Raw genomic sequence first — 26,886 nt, forward strand, 5'->3', positions numbered from 1 at the left:
TTTACAGTGGATATAAGTAAAAAGCTTTTTACAGTAAGGATAGTGAGGCACTGGCACAGGTTGCCTACAGAGGTGGTGGGTGGCCCATCCCAGGGCGGGCTAAATGGGGCTCTGAGCACCCTGATGTAGCTGTAGGTGTCCCTGTTAACTGCAGTGGAGTTGGACCAGATGGCTTTTAAGGGTCCTTTCCAACTCAAATGAATGTATGATTTCTCATAGTACAGTCAGAGAAGTGGGAATGACTTTTGGAGGGATGAAATCCCTTTGCCAAGCTTCATATAACAGTATGGTAAATGATATACTATATAAAAGACACAGAACTTGGCAAGCACCAGGTTAGTCTGCAAGGCATTTATTTTCTCTAGTCAGGCTGTTAGTTTTACAAGCTATCATGTTTGTTTGTTGGTTGGTTTTAGCTCAATTAGATATTTTAAATCACCTGAGGTGTTTATCCACTTGAGCTACTTAGTGTGGATGTGTGAGAAGCGCAGGAATAAGCAGCTTTCATTAAGGTATGAAAAATAGCAGTCAAGCAGAAAAGCTTATCTAGCACACTGCACAACACAGAGTGAAATGCGAAGTACTGTACAGCTGCAAAGTACAGTGTCTGAAACACGCAGGGTGAAGCAATCTTTCTGGTGTCAGCCAGGTGCTTTACATCCAGATTAAGCCCTGGAACAGGCTGCCTTTAGAGGCTGTAGAGTCTCCTTCTCCGGAGATATTCAAAACCTGCCTGGGCTCCTATGTACATTTTCCTATGTAACCTACTGTAGGGAATCTTCTTTAGAAGGCAGGTTTGGGGTGGGTAATCTCCAGAGGTCCATTCTAACCCCTATGACTCTATAGTCATATGGATGCTGCCTTCTCAGGTGAGGTAGGGCAGCTGGGAAAATCAGTTATATTCAGCAAGAGCCTACCAAATAGTAAGTGGGCCAAAAGTGAGATCAGTCTTCATAACACCTTTCAGCTTAAATAACAGCTGCTGTGATGGAGCAGCTTTGTTTTCCATGCAATAATGACAGGAAAAAACTACGCTTAAATTGCAAAGGGAACAATTTAGTATCTATTAGAAGGAATAAATTCCTCTTCAATACAGAAAAGAGGAAAAGCACTGTCTGGAGGGAATGAAAAAGGCCCACTACTTGAGGATACTTAAGGATGGATGCAGTAGGCATAACGGCTCTAGATCTGGAGTACAGATAACCCCTCAAAATCTCAAAATCACTTCCAGCCCACTGGCTCTGAAACTTGCACAGCATATTTACAGTTCCACCAGAGCCTTCAGATGGTCCAAGGTTTTAGCCTACTTATGCTACTTTCTTGTGGTGGAAAGGGTTAGGAAACAAGTCCTAAATAGAGATTAAGATGCTAAAACACAAGCATTTATTGCTATTTTAGCTGTCCAACATGGACAGCCAAGGAAGTTGCATAGGGCTAGCAAACAGGACACAAGATCTTTAGATCTGTCACCCTCTGCAGCAGCGCAGATAGAGGCTAAAAGGAGGAGCTTCAGCCAAATACCAGGCTAAGACACTAAAACTGAAAAAACTACGCTGCAACATTTATTTTGTAGGTTTCGGTAGAATCATAGAATTGCTCAGGTTGGAAAAGACCTTAAAGATCATCGAGTCCAACCACACCCTAACCATACTACCCTAACTAACAACCCTGCATTAAATCATGTCCCTGAGCACCACATCCAAACGGTTTTTAAACACATCCAGGGATGGTGACTCTATCCATGATGACCTTCATCTTAATTCCAAGAACCCAGAGGACTTCTTTCATAAAAAATTGATTTAAACAAAATTGCTTTGTAACAATTTAGTAATGCCAGTGTCTCTTTTCCAAGATTCTAGCAAAGTGCTGACTGCTCACACTGAGAACCCCATCCCTGCAGATTCTAATATCTCATCTTGCTTTCCACAACTGACAGTAATTAAATGAGGAAGCATATTTACATGGCAGTGCTACAGAAGTTCAGCATGCTAATAGTCTCATAAAACTACATCCTTCCTATATTCTCCCAGGCAGTAATGACTCAGGTTCTCCCCTGCATATGTTTAACAGTTGCCTTGAAAGAACCTGAGAGCCACAGCCAGCAGATGGTGACTCCTGGAGATGTAATAAATAAAATCTGAATAGGCTGTCATTCTCCCAGACCTACTGATGGGAGTGTCATATTCTTCTGACTTGATTAAAGAAAGAGTTTCAGCTTTTTTCAGTTTGGAGAAGCGTATTTTAAAATTATGCATTTCAAAAGAACATTCTCCTTGTACACAATAACTGGCTTACTTGTTACACTGCAGGTATATGCTTTCTTTGTGTTTCAAAACTTCCAGGTTGGGTCAAGTGCCTCTTGAATTTCTAAGAGAAATATCACAAATCAGCAAAAATCCCATCGAAAAAACAGTTTCCCTCACATTTTCTGCAGTGGTCAAATCTGTGCATCTCCAGAATGGTTTTCAGAGAGCTCACAATAAGATTTATGTAAATAATTAAAATTAGTTTTTCACATTGGAAATGAATATAGGTATCGATTTAAGAATAGGAATCCTCTTCTATTAGTGGGAAACTACATGGTAATTGAAAAAAAGTCTTTTTTTCATTTTGTATGCAAAATAATTTCTAAAGTCTTACATAGGCTCATTTACAAAATGTATGTTATGTTTTAAGATGTAAGCTTGTTTGGAATTGGGGAAATCTGCAAGCACACACAAAAAAGGATTTTTTAAAAATATTACAATCGAATAAAAAATCATATATCCTTTAGTATGGTGAGCAGTGGGAATTTGGGTGTTTGGACTGTCTTCCCTGCATGACACATCAATTGGTCTGTCAGGTAGAAGTCATCTTTTCCAGCCTCAGACAGGGAAGGAACAGAGCTTCTTTACCTCAGGGAACAAAAAAGTTAAAGGCAACCACAGGTTGACTACAGGACACCTTGAAAGAGAATTGATGCATAAAATGGAAAAAAAAAAAAGAAAAGCTAAAGTATATTATCATGCACATAGATTCCTCTGCTCCAAAATGACAGTGCCTCTGGTAGTATGTCTCTTGACAGCCACCAGCTTGGTAACAGAGCTGAGGATTCTTTGCTAGAAAAGACACCGTAAGAACAGCCATGCAAGAAATTCTCATCTCTATTTCTTTTGCTTGTAAAAATCCATATACTTCAAGAAAAATCAGATGACCTTTGTTGGCAATGATGCCCACAGCTATTAAAATAGGAGTAGGAAAATATCTAATAACATTTCTGTTTCTGAACTCCACCTTTCCTTTACATTTTTAGTAGCATGAGCAATGGAAATCAATTAAAATTAAAAAGTGGCAACAGCACATTCGTGGGTAGAATGCATTCACATTTAAAAAGTCTAATGGGCATAAAACTAAACTACTTTTATTTTTGTTGACAGGCCATATCGCTTTCTGAAGTGCTACCCAATAAATGATTCAACATTTGGCTTTCAAACACTGCAGATGATTTTTTTTCTCCTCCTACTGAAACTTAAAATCAGAATGTAGAGTTTTTGTATCCAGTTGTTTTTATTTAGAATACAAAAATACTTGTGTAGTAGAGTTTCTTTTGCTTGTGAGAATTAGAAAAGCTTTCTTTCTGTTTGTTTGGTTGTTTTTTTTTTTAATTATTTTAACAAAGTTTACATTTTGAATTCAAGAAGATGCACGGGAAACTTAGTCCTGGTACTTATCTAAGTTGGTTTTTATATCAGTATACTTTTTAATATATAAGTGGTATAATACGTACTTTGTATGTACAACTGAACATGCACACACAGAAGGTAATTGAGCAGCTCTCATTTAGGCTGACTTTTTTTCTCAGATATATACCTGCTTCTGGAAGCTTTCTATTCAGATAAACATGGAGCTTAAAACTTAACAAAGATAAAAATGTTTAGCTTGACATATAAGCTAGGTTATCAATGATACTGTCTCCCTGATGATTAATTTTTGAATATAACAGCTCTTGTGTCTCTCTGGATCCTATGATGAATGAAGCACTAAATGTTCTAGATAAAAGTTAGAAAAACAGTATTGTACGGAAGATACAAGCTGTTCCACTGAACATTTTGTGCACAATACATTAGCTTTGAAAATAGGGTTGGAAAGTAACCCAATGTCAGCCATTGACTTGTCTGCCTTTCCACTTTCCTTCCTGCCTGAAACAGCAAGCCACTGATGGAAATTTCCCTCTGAAGATACCAACTACCCATACCAATGTCCCACTGGCTAGCCATTTACAGTATAAACTAAGAGACATGAGACTACAACTCTGTCGTATTTTATCCAGGCTCATTCTGAGTGCCCAGCAACTCTACCAACTTGGTGCCAGGGGGACAGCTCATGCTGGAATCATGAATGAAAAGCCCAGTTGCAAACACACAGCTAAGAAAAAGCATCCTTTTTCCTTACTTCATTTCAGTGTCTGAGTATACACAGGCTGAGCTGCTCAAAAGGATGCTGAGAAGAAAACCCAGCAACCTAACCCTGGCAAATACTCTGGTTTGTACATGACTGACGGTGAATGTATTAAGTTAGAATAACATCCTCCTTAGTGGCCCAGAGGGTGCTGCACTTTGTGCAGTTTTCCAGCCTCAAAAGGAATATTTCTAATGTGAAACATGACCTGTCATCTCTCATAGCCCTGCTTACTTTAGACTTGTGCTAGCAGGCATGCACACCTTTACTAACCTGAGAAATTCCAGAGGGGAAAATACAGTATCTTAATGGCCTCTCCCTTCCCTGTTGGTGCAGATAAAATTAACTACATGGGGTCAGATGACAGGGCACCACTAATGGTACCCTGTCTAATGGAAGGGGGCTGTCAGAAAAGCAAACCATCGTATTAATTGCAGACACACATCAGCAACAGCTCCAGTGTGTACAATCCAGACTTCATGCATTACTCATCCTAACTCCCACATTTCCCTGCCAAAGTAAAAAAAGATACCCTATCCAAAAGGCAGAGAAGTAAAAGCAAGAAGTGCTACATACTTCACAATGTAGTATTTTGGCTGGGGCTGTTCAGCCTGGAGAAGAGAAAGCTCCAGGGAGGCCTGATAGCGGCCTTTCGGTATCTAAAGTGTGGGCTGTAAGAAAGAAGAAGATGAACTCTTTAGCAGGGTCTGTGGTGACAGGACAAGAGGAAGAGGTTTCAAACTAAGATAGAGGAGATTTAGACTGGATATAAGAAATTTTTTTTTACTGTAAGTCTGCCACTGACACTATTGCTCTTCCCGCGCTGTTTCAGGAGGTAGCACAGAAGGTGAAAGTTTCTCTACAGAGAGGTCCATACCAGTTACAGTTCAGAGCATTCACACTTCAGAGCTAGTAGCTGCTTTTCTTCAGCGCTGAACCCAGAGACATTCCTGTTCCTTCCCTACAGATCACAGAAGCCTATAAAATGAACGAGATTCCACCAAGTAACAATCGTCTGCCAAGAAGATCTTAGGTGCTCTTTGGCATTCAGTCATGAAACAAACACAGAGAGTGAGGATGATGGTGGGGCCTGGGGAGAGGGTGGCAGTGATGTGATGCACAGCTCTTTTATTCTGCTCACCGCAGCTTCCAGAAGGCAAACGTGGAAAGGCACACATCCTTCACAACTGCACCATGCAAATGCAATGCAGAGGGCCAGGCCTCTCACGTGTTCTTTGTGTGCAGCTGCTTCACAGCATCAAAGCACGAGGGCACGTTTGGTGCTGTTTGCCATTTTCATGGTCTCGGGAACAACCACACAGACAAACACAAATACCCCAGAAGAGAATCTTCTTAAATTACAAAGCAAGAGACCATTACAGGACAGTATCTGTACCAAACATCTAAATGACTGAGACAAAAGTCACTTAGGGAAATAGAATAACCAAAGATTAGCCTTTAAGTGTTAATGTGATATAATGAGACAAAAAGCAACTGAACAACACACAAAAGTTACGTCCCAATGGATAAGCACAGGAAAGGACAACACACATTTTTAGTTTAGTGTGATATATATGTAGGCATTACAGCAGGGCTGGTATGCAGCACTATTTGCAGTGTCAGTACATTCTTGCAGTATTTATTTAGTGCACATAGCATTGATTAACAGAGAGTAGGTTCTCAGCTGCTGCAAATCAGTGTAGGTTTTGTAGAAAGTCAACAGAACCATGCAAATTATAGCAGCCGAAGACAGAAAGCTCAGAGCTCCTAATGTGTGTGGGATAGAAGTTAGAAAACACAGGAGTGCATTTCACTGTTTGGTTGAAACTCAGGAGGCTTTAAAAGTGGGAAAGGAATAAAAAAAGCTGAAAAAACAAAGCTTTGGCAATGACATTTGACTCATACAGCAGCAAGCACGAAGGCGCTGTATTCCTTGTCCCGCACAAATAGCAAGAGGAATGGTTAAGCTCTGAAACACAGACATGTATACACAAGAAAACATAGAGTCATCCAAAAGTTTAGAACTATGTCAGGATCACAAAAGTGCAAGGCAAATAAATACATGTAAAAGGTTTGTTTGATACCACATCGGGAAGCCTGAAGGAGAGGCTAAAACCTCTCCCAAAAGGGAGGATTCCCCTCCCCACCAGCTGCAAGTTTTTATGTTCCCAGACCAACAGAGGTGTGGGGCCAATCCTGTCAGCACGCTCGGCAGTCACAAGCAAATCTCGTTCCTCTTAGCCCAGAAATTGAGATTTTGCACCTCAGAGCACCACTTGCATGCAATCCCTCCTGCCTTTTATACTGGTAACCATGCTAGAAAAAGCCAGTGTTGCAAACAGAACATAGTAGCCATAGCAACAAGCAATTTGGCACCTAAACTTTTCAACAGACTAAACAGAATTTTCTCTCTGTTTTTATAATTTCATGGTCAGTAACTCACCATGAACACTTTACTTGTCTAGCTGGTCATTAATGTCTCAAAACCAATCTCCCATTCATGCTTCAACCATGAAAACCTCCTCACTTAAAGAAAAATAAAAGTATGTGTACACAAGGAAACTGCTTGAAAATTAATTTTTTTCCTCCCTTTTTGGAAATTTGTAGAGAAATGTGGAGGAGAGCCTAAGTTCTGGCCTGCTAATCCAAACACAAGCCCTTTATTAGTATTGCACACTATAAAACCTGTTACACCCGGGACTCTAAAGGATTAAAAATTGACGTCTAAAGCACATGTCATCTTAGGCTCTGCAATAGGATCCCTGAATAATGCCCAACAGAACAGGCACTGCTGGGAAGTCTCCTTGCTCTTTTCCAGTTCCACTGGCTGCAAGAAATATTTTTATTTAAAAAAAAATCTTATTGCCACCAGTAAAAACCCATTTGAAAATCAAAATCGAAGGCTAAAAATAGGACAGCATATTCTGCACATCTGATGAAATTTAACCCTGTTAATTGGAGAGCTTCATTTCACAGTCTGTAAGAGTCTAATATTACCCTAATGAATGTATGGGTTTTTCGGAAAGTGTAATGCATGAATGCTATTGAAATAATGCCTTTTCTCCCTTTTATGGCACCAGACTTAGTATCTGCAGAAGAAATCACTGCTTTCTCCAAGGCAAGAATTCGTGCAGTCTAGAATCTATTGACCAAAAAAAGGAAAATGGAAAACAGTTCATCTCTCCCATGGGGATTAAATAATGCCCATATGAACTTTAATGCTCAAGATGGTGCTCTTCAATGAATTAACTTAGGCAGGCAATGAATTATCCAAAACTTTCACTACCCTTTCCTATCTCTTTACCATTTTTATCCTTCCTTACAACAGTGAAAAATCTGAAGGAATGAGATCACCACACCTCTGAGAGCTTCAGAGGTCATCCTTGCCACTTTCCTTGCTGCTGCAGAAACTTCATCATAGCACAACCCCACAATGCATGGAAGCAGGTTTTGTTGACAGACCTGACAACTTGGGTGCAAACTCAACTTTGTAGCAACACACGCTGAGAAGCCCCATAAATGACAGTGAAGACAGAGCATGAAACAGACACAGAAATGTGTTTACGTGTTCAGGAGGAGCAGGGACCTTCATTCTCTGTTTACTTGGAATATTTTTGACAAGTAGCACAAATATCTATGGAGTTAATGTGCCACATAAGAGGCAGTTACTCAGTATTAGGATGCTTTGTTTTTAAACGCTGCTGGTTACATAGATATTCTCATTTTATTTTAGTTCTTGTTCTGAAATGTTTTCTGAACTTCTGTCATTAAAAACCACAAGGTGAGGAATTGGGGAACATACACTGTTCCTCAAATTCCTGCAGGTTCTGGGCTGTCCCGTGACCTGTTCCCCTGGACACCACACAGTCACAGCCTGACCCTGCAACTCCAGGGTTTACTGAATGTTTTTTAAAACCTGGAGTGAGGCTGGCTGGAAAACTGGACTAAGCATGTCCTGCCTGACACATACATCTGTCAGTGGGGGAGAATACTGTGCAAGTGGAAAGAAAGCATGGAAGCAACATCCATTTATGACTGAGAAACATTATTAGGGTACAGCTGCTGACCAGCCAATGGGGAAGCATCCGGGACTCATGACAGATCATGCAGCACTCTGTCAGACCATTAAGCCTCATACATATGGTTGATTAAAGAGATATAAAACAAAGAGAACCTGGTAAAATATGGGAGATGGTGGAAGACTTTTTTAATAGTTAAAGGGAACAACAACCACTACATAACACAAACAGGGCTGCTGAAAAGCCACAGAAATATCCCATACTTACTTTTATCTTCCTGGTTTTCTTCTGCTGCTTTGACTTCCTCCTCCTCCTCCTCCTCTTCCTCTTCCACCTCTTTCTGCTGCACTTCCTCGTGGTGATCGGTGGCTCCCACCGAAAGGCTCTGGCAGCAGTGGTTGAATCCACTGTCTCGTGGCAGCGTGAAGCTCCGGGGCTTGCCTCCATTCCCGTTCAGCACTTGCATCCGCTCCCCCTCCACGAGTGGGAAGGGGCCGTAGTGGTCTTGCAGGTGGCACTTCTGGGTGGGCAAGGTGGACTGCCGCCGGTGCTCAGGGGACACCACGGCCGTCTCAGAGAACACTGAGTCCTCCAGCGGCAGCGTCTGCAAGTAGTGAAGTCCTGAGCTCGTCAGTGGCGTCTCGATGAGGTCCTGCCAGGAGCGCCGCTGGCTCGCTGTCTTGCGCACTGGCGAGTCGGTGACACTCCCCGCCGCCTCTGGGCGGAACTCCTCGTGTGATGACTGAGACTGGGAGGTCTCTGTGGAGGAGAGGCGGCTGTGCTTTGGCTCCACGTAGGGACTGGTGCAACTCATCTGCAACGGAGCAAACTTCAGATCAGTGGAGACTGCGGCGTACCCTAACAGCAATCACATACTGCTTTTCTGAAGGAGTGGTCAAGCATCGGAATGGGCTGCCCAGGGAGGTGGTGGAGTCACCAACCCTGGAGGTGTTCAGGGAACGTTTGGATGTTGTGTTGAGGGACATGGTTTAGTGAGTACTATTGGTGATAGGTGGATGGTTGGACTGGATGATCCTGTAGGTCTTTTCCAACCTTGGTGATTCTGTGATTCTGTTGTTACCAATGGCCTCCATTTTGGTACGACCCTGCACACACACTGATATGCACTCCTACAGAACGTCCCTTAATCAACAGAAGAGGCCCACTCAATTATTTTTTCAGAAAACTTTGTTGAATATAGCTTTGTGAAAGACACAGGAAAGATGGAATACCTCCCCTACAAAGACAGACTGAGAGACCTGGGCCTGATCAGCGTGGAGAAGAGATGGCTCCAGGGAAGCCTTTCAGTATCTAAAAGGGGGGGTTATAAGAAAGAAGGGGACACAGTCTTTAGCAGCATGTTTTGTGATACGAAGGGGAAATGGTTTTGAACTAAAAGAGGAGAGATTTAGTTTGCATAATATGAAAAAGGTTTTTTACTATAAGGATAGTAAAGCAATGCAGCAGGTTGGATGCCCCGTCCCTGGAGACTCTGAAGGTCAGTCAGGCTGGATGGGGCTCTGAGCACCTGATCTACCTGTAGGTGTCCCTGTTCACTACAGGGGAGTTGGCCTTGATGCCCTTTAAAGATCTTTTCCAACTCAAATGATTATATGATATACCTGGTCCATCAATACTATCTTAAAATTGCAATCCAAATGCCTGCTATCATCCTATCTTGCTAAAAATTAATTTGGAAGCATCTTTGCAGAGCTTCAGTACATTTCAAAGCTCTATGGCTTTAGAAAACATCTTGCGTGCAAATTAAATATCACAAACGCTTTCCACAAACTTACCCAAGTTTCAATCGACATTTTTGTATTTTTTAAAATTATATTGAGGGTGCTTTAGTGATGTCTAAATGTATGGACATGAACATTAAAATTTCCAATAAAGAATAAATTAGAAGTTCACTCATTAGTTTTATAACAACAACTGCTTAAAGAAGGAAATAACGACCAGACCTTCTTTGGCTCTCTTTTATAGATAAATCTACTTTTTCACAAGCAACAGAATTGCTGTTGGCCATACAAAAGAACATTTTTATGTTGGCATTTCTGTGGAAGTGTAGTTTGTTACTGTAATGCTTCACAGCACAACTGTTGTACCTTAGAAAAGAATCTGTTACCAGGGTATTACATTTTGTCAAAGAAGATGGTAAGAGGGATGTGAGTAATTACATGGATGAGTAGGGGCCTATCACGAATTAAGAAGAGGAAGAATTCTGTAACTTAATTCATATTTGTACAATGAGTAGGACTATACTTGTGTTCTCTACACACCAATGGAAATGGCAAGGACGATTCTTGAAGCTAGCAATACGTTATACTTAAAAAATAGCTTAAGCCCAGTACTGACTTAAAAAATATACTGGAGTGCAATGTTTGCAAGCACATGGTTCTGATCAGAAGAGTTGGTGAAAATGACACTTTGTGTAGCCATTCCAGATTAGGCAGTTGCAGGTGACTTACCGAAGGAGGCCGTGGGTATGTATCATATGGGGGTGGCGGGCTGTCTTGTTTGGGTGTCGATGGAGTGTCAGCCTCCTCCTTATCACTCTCACTCCAATAATCTAGAAGTTACATACACATCAGGTCAAAAGCTACCAAGATGTTTTGATAAGTTGTTATATCAGAAATCTTGTTTTCATAAAAACAACTAGAAATTCCTTTGTAGATATTACTAAGAGCTAAATACCACTGAATGTTGACTCTCTGTATGCTAGCTGTTGTAATTTGGAAATGTTTTAACATAAGAAGGAAAAATTTAAAACATTATTGGGTGTATTAAGTCTGATTTCCTTCACAGAGAAATTAACCAACAACCTGCATATGTCCCACTGATATAACTCTTGTACACATTTTATAAATACAACATGCATACAGAATACACCTGGTGCAGTAAGATTATCAAATATTTGCTAAATCATCAAAATAATTATGAGTGTACATATAGTGGCTGGAAATTACTGAAAGTATTTTTTGAATGGAAAAGATGAAAGCGATTTTCAAAAGTCTTATTGGCTGCAAATAACATTAACAAATTCAATCAATACCAACTAGCAAATCAAGCAAGTAGTGATTACTGCTTGCATGAATAATCGTCATTATTTAATTGTTATTTTTATCATCATTTTCTAAACTACCAGTTTCCCAAGGTTTTCAATTAAATTTCTGATAAAAAGAAAGAAGATGCATTTACCATAAGGCAGAAAAACTTCATATAACATCTTCATTATAAAATAGCTGCTATCCTATTACCCAAACAAAAATCTAAAGGTGGTTTGTTAAGGAATAATGTGAGAATTATATTTAAGCAAAGAATTCTAAAAGATGGGTGAAAGAAAGTACAAAGGACACATCGATTTGGGGCTAAATTTAATGGGATATGAGGTTTCATTTTTTTATGATATCAAGTCTTAGCCAAGTCTGTTTCATACTGGGAGCTGGAGTAGATGACCTTTAACAGTCTCTTCCAACTCAAATGATTCTATGATATTTTTGGTAGCTTACTCAAGGAGGAAAACACGTGTAAGAACGTACAACATGATAATTCTTATTTATTCTGTGGCAATTACTTTTCAAGCAGAAGAGGATGCAATTAAATAGACAACAGACCTTAATATTCCATAAAACTGAAAACTAACTACTAACTCAGATCCAGGTGGATAGTCTTTACGTTTCTATACATTGTAAGACTGATGCAAACATTCGTGTTGTCACTTTGTTTCTGACTGCATTACCCTCTATTATTTGGGTAAGTCACTATACCACAGGACAAGTTTAGCTCATGCTATTCACAGACAATTTCCACTTTACATGTTCAAGGAACTGTGTATCTTACTATTTTATCTTTAATAGGACAAAAAGTTTTACTATCTAAACTATCTAACTAAAGGAACAGATTGAATTTTTCCAAGTTAGCACAACATATAATTTTGGCTTTAATGATTTTTGTTACCAACATGATCCATGATTAAAAATCTACTGTACCTAATCTTATTCAAGATTTAAAGTTTTTTTTTTTAAAAAAAATTATCTTAAGATGAAACCATTGTGAAATAGTTGTCACCAAAATTCTTTATCTTTTCAGACTATAGTACTCAAGGAGTGTGCAGCCATATCCATCTATTTATTCTTTAGAAGCAGTAACATCTCTTTTGTGACTGGGTTTCTTGAATTGCCTCATGCAAGCTTATAGCTGAGTGGTTCTCTTCAAGTAGTGTAAGAAATAAATAGTATAAATAATTTTTATCATGGCAATGAAATAAAGAAAAAAAAAACAACCTAATTCCAAATGTCCCTGTCTGCAGACATTTCAAAATAATTCATCACTGGTTGAGAAAAAGTCTACATCAGAGCAAATGGTTAAGTCATTTTCTGTTTTCCTGTTTCCAGCAACTCAGAAAAACTCAAAATATTGGCATATGTTTGTTCCCATTATAGCAAAGCCTAGTGGAGCTACTTCTTGTGAGAGGCCTGTCAGAACTATCTCACTCACTGTGATTTCTGCAGCCTTGGAGCTCGTCTATTTATTCTGGAAGTAAAATCTAGCATTCTCAGTGAAGGTTCCAATTTTGGCTAAAAATACAAAAAAGTTCTTCCTGTCAAAACCATAAAATACTGTATGATTGTGCTTTTGGGCACCTTACCTCAAATAGGAAATTGTGTTGGCAACTTACTGTATTTGCCTAGAAAAAAATCTGCAATTATAGGGGCCAACTTTCAGGTGAAATGAATGAAAATAGCTTCCATCAGATTTTAAAAATGTTCTGTTTTTGGCAAGTGATACATTACAGTCTACCTAAAATGTGTGTAACGGCATCGAATGGTTGCCATATTTCTCTCTGTAGATTTTGTCCAATTTAGCAACAGACATGTTCAAAGCATTAGCCATATCTTGAAAGCTTTCTGAATAAGCAAGAGTCTGTATGTGTTACAAGTAAGATAAAACTGACCTGCCATCTTCCAGTTAAAACTTTTCTATTTAGATAAGCGAGTCGTTTTGTTTCTCTAACTTTCTATGACTGGAAAGCATGTAACTTCTCCATCCAAGAAAGTCCCTTGCCATATTGCTAGCATTGTATTTAATATGGAAAGCTGATGGTATTTTTATAAAACTGTTCTGTACAGAATGTGACATTTTCTCCAGCAATACACCCACAGTTTAGTGATTCGTGCATCTCTAAAGCACTTGAAATATATTTATACACTTTAGATTCAGAACTGTTCAACTCTTAATTGAAACAAGTTTGACAACTACTGTTGAATTGTTTCAGAAGCATTCTAAAGCTTTCCTGCAAGGGGCTGAACTGATAAAAGACCTTTTGTGAAATCAAATATGTAGATGACAATTGGTACAGTCACTGAATATAGAAAGATCCAGCTTCACAGTTTCTATAATTTCAAAAACGCTTGAAGTGATAGAGAGGCTTTACATTGTTAACTCGATGCCTCTGCTAATTAGGGGCACAGCTCAGCTGTTTAACAGCCCTTGTTCTGGGAGCCAAGGATAAGCACCAGAGGCATAAAAGCTCCGTGCTGTAGCGAAAGGGGAATGTAATTCTGATTCCCTCTATAAACACAAATACGGAGCACAAAGCGGATATAGCATTCCCTACCTCCATACAATGAATCAATTTGAGTAAATGGCATTAGAGTGGAAATAAAGAGCTCCCTCAGTGCTTGGGATATAATTTCAGTGGTAAGTGGAGTCTCGCTGATGATCTTCAATAGGGAGCCATTTTAATAATAGGCAACATGAGGCCTGAATACGTGTGATCTCATGTCTAAGAAAGGGATCATCTGCTATTATTCAGCAATTGCTTGATAGGAAAAAAAATTCTCCACATCCATCTGGATTTATGAAAGCACACTAGTTCTGCAGTGTGCACTTGGGCAGTGTTAGTATAACTGTTCTTACACTTTTTCCTTTATCATCCCACATGTTATTGTAATTCCATTGCCAACTTCCTTTCTATAAAAGCTTCAGCTTGGTTTTGGATGCTAACATGGAGGATTTCCCTGAAAACTCCAAGATTCAGAGTCTTTTTGTGGCCTCTTCAAGCAGTGATGGACAGTATACAGTTTCCTCCAAAATGGTTATCGCTATATGACATGGGAAATACAGATTCCCAAGCAGGTTTTGATTTGGTGAGGCACTAAGAACATGACTGGAGCAGCAGTGAGTGCAGCATGTCTCCTGGGCTGTGTGAATGCAGAAGACCTGCATGATGCACGATGAGTGATGTGGTGTACACAGACAATAACAGACCACACCAGGAGATGGGCACCACTCCCACAGTAAGCAGCTGCATTTGCTGGAAGGTATAATTAGAAACAAGGCAGCAGCAGGTACAACCTAGTTATCTGAGGGAAAGGCAGAACACCCACAAACCTTCCCTCCCACACTGCTACCATCAAAACACATGTCAATGCTGTAAGCCACTGTTCTTCAGCAGCAGGCTGATCCCTCTAGGCTGCTCTGTAGTAAGACAATCAGGGTATGAATTAAGGCCATTTCCTGATGTCTCTCCATCTTCTGCCATTACAGAATATCTTACTCTATTGATGTTTGCACCTGCCTACTAAAGTCATCCTTGTTTCTCAATGGGGAATGAAGTCTTTTGCATGGTGTTTCCAAGGAGGGAGACATGGCTAATGCCAGAAGGACATGGCTAAGGCTGCTGTTACATAGGCTGGTGTAGAACCAGGATTTTGGGGGGCGAGGGGAACACCACATGGCTAATTTTGAAGCCAAGCAACCATCTTTTGAATACAAACTCTCCCTGAAAAATGGCTAGAATGGAGTTTTTTGTAAAGAAAAGACTGCATTAAATACATTGCTGCTGCAGCGTTAGCTACATGCTTCTCGGAACAAAAGTTAGAGCTTCACTAATGAAGGCTGAGAAGCCATAGAATTAGAATGTGGTATTCTGATTGGAGGCAGCAGGTAGACAGGCACTCAGATAAGTTCTAGCTCATTCTGAACATTGTCATTGCCTGGTGCCTGCAGCCAGATACACCTGTAAAAAAATAGTAAGGACTGAGATGCCAAATGCTTTCCAGACCAGTCTGTTGGATATAAATGCTTCTGTGAATCTTTGCCACTGGCAATTTGAGAAAACAACCTGCCCAACACAAGGGATCCTGTTGGCCAACAGGATTTCTACTGCAGCAAACTAAAACAAAGTGACTCATTGTTTTATATATGCTACTTTTATAAAGCTATGAAATACTAGACGTAAAAAATATAAAATGATGTAAACCTACAACTCCAAGCGAAGAGTTCACTGAAAAGGCAACAGGGCTCTACCACGCACCTCAATATAGCAAAATCAGTAGTAATCACCACAAAATTTAATGGCCTTAAAATTAAGTCTTTCAGGGAAATCCAATTTTGTTAGCAGGCTTTAGAGGAATGTTTTTGTTCCAGAGACTGATTTCACGCATTCCAACTCCTGTAAATTCAAATACCACATGACAATGTGTTCAATTTTTTTTTTTTTTTTTTTAGTTTACAGATTCTTAAGTTTGTTCTGATGGGGGAACACATACCTGGGTACCACATACCTGAGATTACTGGCTGTAAATTTGCTGCTTTTATCTACTTCTGCAGCATTCATAGAAATAATCCAAGGGTACCTGGATCAGAATCTGAAGGAGCTAATCAAAAACCCCAAGAGAAAGAATTCACTACTGCAACAAGAGCGAAACCCATTTGAGAATTGCTCTCAGCTGATGAGAATGAGGCCTGATACACAGCAGGGAAAAAAGAGCAGATGAACTTGTTATAAGAGCTGACAGTAGAAACTAAAATAATAACACATTACCTTGCTCTTGCTTGATTCTCTCCCTTTCTGCATAGCCAGCAGCAAGCATGTTAATTCTGTTTAGCCATCTGAAATAATATTAAAAGAGCAGTGATACTGATCCAGAATGTTAATTTATGGTGCACTTCTACAACAAACAAAAGCATGAGCATCTGAAGGAGATTCAGAATAAAGTTATTTTTCATATTAAACAGCTGTTTTCTTTGATAGTTTTACCCAGGTAGCCTCCAAAGATCTATAATTATGCTGTTCAAAAAACTGTTTTTACAGCATAGATCTTGCTTCAAATGAAAAACCATGTATGATGTCAAACATCTGTAAAACACAGGATTTGGAGATAACCAAAGAGCTATTAAGCCTGCTGCTCACAGATATACCATCACATCAATACTCCTGCTGTTCTGACTTCTTAAGAATAAACACCACTTTTCAGAGATTTAAGCAATACTTTAAGGCTTGAATAGGCAACGTAGCAGAAGAACAGAGCAGAAACCTGCTGTCAAAAGAACAGGCTCCATCCTAAACAGACAGTGAAGTTTAATTATGCCATTATGTGTTTTGGGGCTTACCTACAGTGCCAAGTACAAAGAGGAGACATACCAGAATTCACTTTTGCATTTGTGTCAGAGAAGCAGAGAGAGAAAAGGCCGTTGCCTCATTGCAATTCACATTTAAGGTTTTCACCTCAACTTAGACTTGAAAAAAGGCTTCCATGAGCTGCACAAATTAATAATGAACTACTGCAGTTCTCTTCTAGCAGAGCAGTCATTGTGAGGCGTACATTCAGCTGCCTCTACCAATGCTTTCCTTCAACCTCCCCTCTTCCCCCATGTGGTTCTCAGTGTATTCATTATCCGACCACTTACACTAAATCAGTTTCTCCATCGATGAGGCTTTAAAAGCACATGACAACCTCCTACGGTTGTCCATTCCATATTAAACCTGGAATTGCTTACTCCAGCCATCCCACAGTCAGGATGACAGACCTTGTTTGCCAAGCTAGTGAGCAGCTTGCAATTTTACTGCTAGTGTTGGCAGAGAGATAACTGAAGTGAGTTTTGTGTTTTCTTCAGAAATGCGTTTCAGAAAACTGTGCCTGAGGGGTGTTATTTGCACACTGCACACGTGGAAACAGCATATATTATTTTCTCAGCAAGGGAGACCTTTCTGAGACCTTTCTAACCACTTCTGCATGCTGACCTTTGACAAACTTTGGTGCAGGGTAAGTAGGCATAAGATCATAAAATACAGCTGCCCTCCTTGAAATAATTTTCTCCAACTGCCCCTCCCAAAACAGTGACCAGTGAACAGTGATGTATTATCTGTAAATTATATTAATAGTCCAGAAGTCATTATATATTGGGAGGGATGCTAGATATCTGCTCCTGAAGTTATTACAGCATACTTCATATTAGCTTACAATCAACATTTCTGCCAGAATGATAGAGAAGCTGAAGATGAGAAAAAATTTCAGTTGTACTTGTTAGGAAGTGGCAAGCATTTGTAAAAATTACAAGCACATAGAAACAGAGACTCAACAAATTATGCATTAGACAATTATTGCACATTTTCATAAAAGAAAAAGTGATCCCTTTTCAAAACTCTCCCTTAGGTTAACATTCCTGATTCGAGAAGGCTTTCTTTGGGGAACAAAGCTCAGAGCTTATCACCACCCAGGGCAGCCAACATGAAACAACCACCTACTGTATCTCTTGGAATAGACATGCTAACCACAACATAATAGGTAAGATAACTATGGGAGTTATCCAGTTGGGAAATTTCATTTCATCCTAAACATAAGACAGCATTTTATACATGACAGTGAGTGAGGCAATCAGCTACGTTAGCAAAGAGTTAATTAACAATTGATACTGGTTATAGCTACAGCAGATAATTCCAGAAAAATTCTGGATAAATTTATGATAAATATAATCTAATGATAACCCAGAAGCTGTATACCGGTCTAAAAGAGAGACAGCTGACTGACTTTTAATTGTTTTCTGTTGTTCATGATTTGTGTCATCTACAATGCCTGTGGCCAAGTGACAAGATTGTGATGTGGTTGTAAAGAGTTAATAACAATGGCTTTTGAGTGGTTTGCTAATTCAGAGATTAAGAGAATGGCATTGACTTCTGCAGATTTTCTAATAAATAGCCACTAAAAATTCATTAGATACGGTTAGAATGTGTTCAGTTAGAAAATCATTATTTTGATTTAATGTGGCTAGAGTTTACTTCAAGTTAGAATCATATGAGAAATCTATCACACTGGGCTTGTATCTTTGTAAAGATCTCTGGAAGAACAAAAGAAGAGTAAAAAAATACCTGCTTTACACAACATAGGGGACAAAAGTATCAAGTGTACAGTTATACAAGAACTCAATATAGATATTAAAACATACAATAAAAACCTACTTGAAAGTAATCTACAAAACCCTTGGTCAAGGGAAGATTTTAAACTCCTTTCCCTACGTTGTGCTGTGTATTAATAATCACTGTAGTTTTCTCAAGGGCAAGAAGCCAAGAAAATATTCCCTCCTTACTGAAAGTGCAGCTTTAGCTTTCTTGGGAGAAGTTTGTTATTGTTAGCTATGACAATAATAGTTAAAATAGTTACAGTAAGTAACACTGGTACTTGCAGCAACCATCTAGGTTTTCTTTCTTTCTTTTTGTTTTTAAATCTTTTTAAGAATAGGATATGTACATTTCCCCTCAGTATTTAATTAAAACAATTTCATGACTCACACTAGAAGTAGATAAAAATATTTCTATAGATCTGTAACTTTTGTAAGGAAGAATGCACTGTACTGGCATTCTCACAGAACAGTAGGAAACTACTTATCTCAAGCTCCAGGTACATGCAATGCTTGTAGTCAAATTTAGTTTAGGGTGTCAAATTCTCCTTAATCATAAAGCTCAAGGATGAGGATGAACTAGCTATATGGGAATATGGGTACCATACAATGTCTATAAGCAATCAACTGCATTTTAACCAGAATGAAGAGATTTGTAGGTGATGCTGGAAAAAATTTAGAGGTCTTCATACACCTAGAGACATTCTCATGTGCTAATACTACAAGCTGACAAGTTATCTTTGGTCTTGATCATCATTGAGATTGATGACATTGAGAAAGAAATTTCTTACCAATTTCAATACTCTGCACTCCAACAAAAAGAGAAACAACACAGTTCAGTTACCAGAAGTTCAAGGAAGTTCTCAAACAACCATTCCACATGAAGTCACTGACTGCAACTGCCTAGCTGACCACTTAAAAAGTCAGGCACAGTTACCACAGAAAATCAAAACAAATTTATGTGTAGTGTCATAAAGAAAAAATATGTGGACTGCTTTCTATAGTAGATCACTTTCTTGGAATAAAAATGAATTCCAAGGAAGGTGTTTCAGTGAATATACACTTACACTAGCAAGACTGTACTTTTTGTCATTAAAGAGTATTCCATCCTTCCCTCACCCAAACTCAGCGTGTTACATGGGTAGAAAGAACACTTTTGCTGCTATAGCCATTTAAAGGCAAGGGACTTCACAACAATAAAGCTCAGTGATCATAGCTCCCCAGGCTTCTTACAAACATAGCAATGTGGCATAAAAGTAGTAGAAAAGTTGAATAGTGACAAAATCCTTTCATGTTCTATATATAGTTTGTTTTTGTTTTTTTGTTTTTTTTTAAATTGAATCATTTTATTCAGAGGCAGAAGGAACTGAATGATTTGTAACTTTCTGTTAGTCTGTATTAGCAGTTTCCTTCTTTCTATTATTCTGTTTTGCAGTATAACAGAACTAAAATGATTGCATGATATATTATTATTAAAACATATCTTGGAAACCTGAAAAAGAATAGAAATTGCTTAAAATAGTCTTATTTTACCTTTTAATATACTGATTTTGTATTTGACTCTGGCTAGGTTAGAACATGCTTTTAGATAGGAAGCAATGTATTTCATTACGTCTGCATTTGAAAGACTATTTTTTCATAATGCATTTTTTCAGTTCATTGAATTAATTTGTGTACTGAGTTTACAAAGGTGAACTTCTTTTTCTTACATTATCAGTCAAAGAAGATAAAAAAATACATGTTGAAATGGTGATGCCAATTCAGACATAAGAATTTCAAGTAATTCCATAGAGATTGATGGGGTTACTTGAAATTTACACGTGTATAACATGGAACAAAATTTAGTCTCGCTCATTCTAAATAAAATAGTAAGCACAACTGATAAAAAACAATAAAAGACAGCTCATGCTGGGAAGCTGAAAACCTACTAGCTCTTATGTTATACACTGTGCAATATGTTTTTAATGTACTGATGCACATTTCCTGCTGCTTTCTGATTACTGAAGAGCTATATACATTCTAATTTTCAGAACCAAGTCACCTTGTCACACAGACTGAGGACCTACTGACAGAAAAGATTTATCTGCTGCTGTAGTTCAGAATATGCTGAATAGACCAGATCATTATTCTGTTTGCTGTGCAGCAAACTGCACTTTGAGTGACTGGCTTGACAGACTTATCTAGTAGAGGCAAGTCTAAAACTTTACAAACAAACAAAAAGGTTTTAAGTTTTCTAACTGAGGAGAGATTTTTGAAGTGAGCTTTAGTCATGCATGAACTTTTGCAAAGATTAATAGACGGCTACTTCTAAATAAAAGCAAGCACAGTAGAGTACTGGCATCCTTTTTCAGTCTTATATTATCAGTAAAGAACTGGCAGTACACTGAAGCTTCCTGGCCAGGTAGATGAATCTAGTACACACAAGACAGATTAAACTGTGATCTTACTAATGAGTTTCATAGATTGGGATTTATCTCAATTTTCTCCTGTTTCAAAAGCACCTCAGCTAGGATAACTACAAACATCATCCAAGACAGAACAATTATCAGGCTGCAACCATAGATCTTTTTTGTGCCCTGTCATATGATGAAAACTACATACTATGAGTTAATTTCAGTGTATGTTGTGAAAATAAATGAAATGAATTCTCAGATATTTGATAGATATGGGATCTATGTTTTTAATTTGCCATTTAAATGAAATAATAGAAATTGTGTTTATTTTGTGCTGAAGTCTCAATCATTCTGAAAAATAGAACTAAAATATTTAAAGGTAAGCTCAACACGCAAAGACGCAAGACTTAAATTCTTTCTTTTTCAATTTTTTTTTTTTTTAAAGCTGATGAGATTTTCCCTGCTAATTTCATTAAAACTGAAAATTCACTTCAAAGTAAAAGTTACATTCATGATGGTAGAGACAGTCTGCACAATTAAGTCTTTGCTATCTCTAGATCCTATTTCATGAATGGCAGAAGAAAAAATCAGTGACTGCTTTGAATCCTTCTCCAACTTCTTACTCCCTCAAATGCCAGAGAATAGAAGTATCCTCAAAGCAAGCATCATGCATCTGTGGAGATAGGCTGGGGTGCCAAGTTGGAGATATTCCACCTTTGCAGGTGTTGCACAGCTAAGAACAGCCTTACAGAAACCCAGAATTCTTAAATTGTGTTTTTGAGTTATTTTCAAAATTTCAAATTTTTTTGCTTCTTTTTAGAACAACAAAACCTTGTTTCCAAAAATCTCCAAATCTTTCTTTCAAAATCTTTCTTGCATGAATTGAATGTTTAGCATATGCAGACACTCAGAAATAATGTCACTCTGCACTTATTCTTTTTAACTACAACCTTCTTAGCTAAACAATTTATCACATTCTAATTTGTTATCACTAGCTTCAAGGAAATGCCTTGCGTAAGGAATGGTTCCTTGAATTTTGCTTAACTTCCTTACCTGTTCATATCATCTAGATGTTCAGCAGCAAAATAAAAACTTTTGATCTTAGGATGGCAGGCTTTGAATGCGCTGTAGAGGAAAAACATAATTATAAAAATGTAATGGTACAACTTTTTTTTTTTTAAATGTAAAGTAGTGTGGTCACCAAGCAATGAGATGAGTCCAGATTTTCTGAGCTGTCAGAAGCCCCCACACATAACACAGAAATACAACGTCTTTGAGTCCTGTGTGTCCCTCAACTCAGGATATTCTATAACTCTATGATATTAACATTTAAGATAGTGGCAGACTTCACTGACTGAAATGTTCTGCGACTACACCTTCTTTTGTATGTGCATAAATAGAGACTGTACACTTACAGTGATAGTTTTATGCATTTTGCAATTTTACTGATATATACTGAAGGTGTCAATTTTTACCTCGACTGAAAATTGACCGAAGAATTTATTCAATACAACAGAACATCTCGCAGTCCTGGTAATTTATGACATCCCAATGACCTTGATGTTACCTTTAGCTCTGATGACTGAGTTTCAAACAGAAAAATATGATGCGATTTACTTTTGAAAAGCCTTTATAAATCAACAATGTGTTCTTGAGGTCATTCTAAGCAATGGGCAATTACATCTCATCTTTTCTTTCCACCAAAGTAATCAACATGACTAGGCTGAGAGAATTACTTGAAAGAATTTTGTAATTATGTTGCATAAAGATTTATGGTGAAGCTCTTAAAGATCTAGAAAATGCATCTGACAGTAATTAATAATTTACAACACAGAAGAATCATTTTTGAGAACAGCCTGAAGGTCTTTCCCAAAATAAGAAAAAAATGCATAATACCCCTCAAGAAAATAAGGAAAACTCTAAGCATGATATATGAAAAACATCAGTAACATTTTTCTGAGAGACAGTGGACTATATACATATACATGCATATAAAAAAATTAACAGTTCTCTCTCTAATCTTTTGTTCTGTAGAAAAATGTTAATGGTGCTCTTCCTGTGTATCATGCTTGCAGATTGTAATGTGTTTGTATGTGTGTGCATACACATATGTAGTTATATATACATAGATATGTATATACATATATATGTTTTTCAGAAACCAGGTATATGAAGTTGAAATCCAGGAAAGGTACTGCTATTGAAAGTAGCCTGTAAAAATGAGACAAGAAGCAGTCCTAAATATTAGAGCACGACACAATGTTATGCAAGTGAAAGCAGATGTACAGTGACATCTGCTTGATTTAAAGACATCATCACGTTACTGAGACCCAAAACCTGACTTCTTAGAACTGTTACAGCATCTGCCATCTGGATTCTTACATATTCTTTTTACTTTATTTGTCATCCAAGCAAGGAAATTTAACAGCCACATTTTATGTTCTGCTATCCATCAGATACCAAATCAAGTAAAAAGCAATTTAAGCAGGATGCATTTCTGAGAAATAGGCTGACTTCATGTTGCTGCCCCAGCAAAACATACAAATGAAGCACTTTAGCACTGTAGTCCAAGGACAAAGGATACAGTAAGCCCAAGTTAATATTTCAATCCTATTATTATATTCTGTTCTATGAGATCATAATGAAGAGTAGAGATCATCCTGAAGAGCTATGTAGGCTAACTGGTACAAAATCAGTGTCTTCTTCTTAATTGTATGTAATATAAGATACATTGTTTTGCTTTTGAAGTGGCTTTTCTGTACAGTTTTCAGTAATTCCACAGTCTTTATAAACTTCAGTCAAACAATGGCAAAAAGCATTAAAAGGAAGCTAAAAAGTTTACAACAGTAACGACTCTTAAGAATACCTCTGTGAGAGTACGCACTCCTCATATCACTAAATATACAGGAACTTGCATCTAAATGAAAAATGGGTTCTGGCAAATCTGGATACCAGCAAACACAGATAGGGGAGAAGGAAAGTTACTTTAAAACTTTAGGTCATACTCTAGATCAAGCCATTCTGCCATTCCCTTGTTTTACTCTGCCTCAGGACCAATATAATAAGCCAGCAGAGTTTGAGATCATGCTAACTAATTTGGAGTTGCAGGAGAGGAGAAAACTAGGAAAATAATAATAATGAGACAGAAGCAAGGAAGCAACCTTGTTACTCTTAATTCAAAATAAACTTAAAAAAATACCACCACCACCACCACAAAAATTCACACAGAAAAAAAAAAAAAAAAAAAAAACACAAAAATCTCCATTCTTCTTTAAGAAAGATGACACAGAAACCACACTGAATTTGGCAGTTCTGTATGAACTCATTCTGCGATATAACTAAATGATCATTGTAATGAAGTCCATTATGTCACTGTTTTAAAGAATGTTCTCCTTTGTTTCACTTTTTCTATGGTACTGCACTGCTCCTGTTGTACCACTGCATTATTTTTGAACATACTTACTATTTCTTTCGGCATTCACTGGCTCTGTCAATTTTAAATTCAGGTAGACTAATGAATCCTTCCGCTTTTTCATCCTGTAAAGATAGTTCTAAATAGTACTGTTGTAAAAGTGTCAGAAAAAAAAAAAAATCCACATTGAAAACAAAGATATTTGCATTTGCCTGCTTCTCACATAAGCAATACTAATCTACGCTCTCCTCTGGCAAACCTCCTGTAGAAATCACTGGGACTTTAGCCAAAGTAGTAAGATCCCTTGGTGTAAAATACCATTTTAAATACCCAGTTTTCTCAAACAATTTCACAGTTGAATGTGCATCTGAAAATATACAAAATGACCAAATGTATGCAGGCAATTAGTTATTGTAATTAATTAATTTCAGGGGAGGACGAACTAATTAGTAAGTAGAAATGCAGCCTACTGTAAGGAACAGAAAAAAAAAAGTGAAAAAAACCCCCACTATTTAAATAAATGTTATTTGTCATCCTTATACAATATCACAACTAGGATATGCAGTATCACTTCAGCTACTTGTTGTCTCTCTCCAGCACACAGAGAAGACATCTAACCTTCTTTCTCTGTCTTCTAAAGACTTGCACATAGATTATTGTATCAGATATTCAATCTCCATTGCCTGCACAATTTGAAAGAATTATTTCAAGACACTGATACATCAATACCACAGACTCTCTTCTTTGACTGTTGATGACTTTGCCTGAGAAATTAACATAGGATCAGGAGAGCGAAGCTGCAGAAGACACAACTATTCCAAAGAATTACATCTTTCTCTCTCAGAATCCCCACAGCTACATGTGTAGTCTATATGGTTATTTTCTTTCTAATAAATAAATAAATGACAAAGATCAGCATATAAAACTGCAACTGGAGTCATTCTGTGGGAGGTACAAAGTTGTAAGATGTACTTCATTAGAACTTATTTTAAAATGAAAATGAAGTTGTTTATTATAAACTTGTTATTTCTTTTTGCATGGTTTCCAAAGAAAAACAACAATTGGCAAGAGCATGGTTAAGTTATCTGTCCATATGTCACTGAGGCCTGTCTGGACCTTCCCAGCTTTTGAATCTGTTGATAAGGAAGCTGAGGTGTCAAAAATAACTGAGCTGAGAAAGTCAAGGAAACCCAAGGTAGGAAGGAGACACAGGACTTCAGACCACTGCCCTCACCAAAGGAAAGGTACACAAAGTTCATTGGTTCCCCAGGCTCCTTGTCTAGCTGGTGGCTAGTCACTGCATTAGTACTTATGAATTTCTACCCTGATGATGACCTTATAGGGTAACCTTGGGAGAGAAGATGTGGAGGAGAGAGTTAGGGTTACTGACACAAAGGTGGGATGAAGGCAAAAATGAAGTGAATGTGTGGGAAAGTGGGCTCTGTTCAGAGAACTTCCTTTCTATCTACTCCACCTACTCAGGGACAAGTTATATTTAAAAAACGTGCATAAATGCCTGCAGTGATTAAATCAAGTAAGGCAGTCCAAGCCTGAGTACACTCACATGTTGGTAATGGTTTTATCTCAGGATACTAGTAGAGTTTAAAATTAAGGCTTTCTACCTGACTGCCAAACAGCTTTTCTGCTTAAACTGACATAAATAATCCTGTACAAATGCAAAACATGTCACACAATCAAAGGTGTAAGCAATTCAGTTGGGCTGCTCTGATGCTCTTAAGTTCAGTATATATGAGCCCTGAAATCATAACAAAAGCTAGAGAAGGAATGGCAGGAGAAAACAACTGAAAAAAAACAAAAGCATCTTCTGTAATTGCCAGAGCTTCTGGTGATCTCATCAGTACATATAAACAGGGAATGCTAGGCAGCATATAATTAAAGTTTATGTTCTCATGACTAAACTTGAATGACAACATTAAATAATCTACTTTTCTCTTTCAATGGCTTGAGGATAGATTTATGCTAAGATGGTGAGAGCCGGACTCTGAAAAGTGTGTTTTTAATTCCTGTAGTAAAGGGTAAATCTGAAGATTAATTCTTTCCAGACCCTAATAGTAATTTAGGCAGGTAGTTAATATAGGGCATAGTTATTTCTGTTAATAAAGCTATCTATCTGCACAGATAAGCACTCAAACCACTGGCTTTCCACAAAACCATGGCATTAGCACTACACAGGTTATATGATGAAACAATAAGCATACATGCTTACCTCTTCATTGATATACCAGTAGAGAGATGTGTCTTTCAAGACAAACCAATATTTTTTCCATTTCTGGGAGAAATAACTTTTAGCATCTTTCTTTTTCCAAAGCCAGCCTTCACAGTCTCCTCGGCCAAGATCTTTACAGGAAATCCGTCTTTTGCTTTTACCAGGAATAGGAGCTGAAAATGACAAGTTGTTGTGAAAGCATTTGACTCGTCC

At 38.0% G+C, this 26,886-nt stretch overlaps 1 protein-coding gene across 4 annotated transcripts in view; it reads right to left on the reverse strand.

The window, feature by feature from the left end:
• CNKSR2 (connector enhancer of kinase suppressor of Ras 2) overlaps positions 1-26,886 on the reverse strand; it is a 203,204-nt gene that overhangs the window by 27,450 nt on the left and 148,868 nt on the right. For all 4 annotated transcript variants that reach the window (XM_031599325.2, XM_031599326.2, XM_090124642.1 and 1 more), the window contains 6 exons: positions 26,674-26,846; positions 24,498-24,571; positions 22,088-22,159; positions 16,288-16,355; positions 10,928-11,028; positions 8,724-9,270 (listed from right to left, as the gene is read on the reverse strand). In XM_031599325.2, coding sequence (XP_031455185.1) covers positions 8,724-9,270; positions 10,928-11,028; positions 16,288-16,355; positions 22,088-22,159; positions 24,498-24,571; positions 26,674-26,846 — 1,035 coding nt within the window. The remainder of the gene's footprint in view (positions 1-8,723; positions 9,271-10,927; positions 11,029-16,287; positions 16,356-22,087; positions 22,160-24,497; positions 24,572-26,673; positions 26,847-26,886) is intronic.

Source organism: Phasianus colchicus, chromosome 1 (genome assembly GCF_987193195.1).
Source record: "Phasianus colchicus chromosome 1, bPhaCol1.hap1.1, whole genome shotgun sequence".
Taxonomy (NCBI): domain Eukaryota; kingdom Metazoa; phylum Chordata; class Aves; order Galliformes; family Phasianidae; genus Phasianus; species Phasianus colchicus.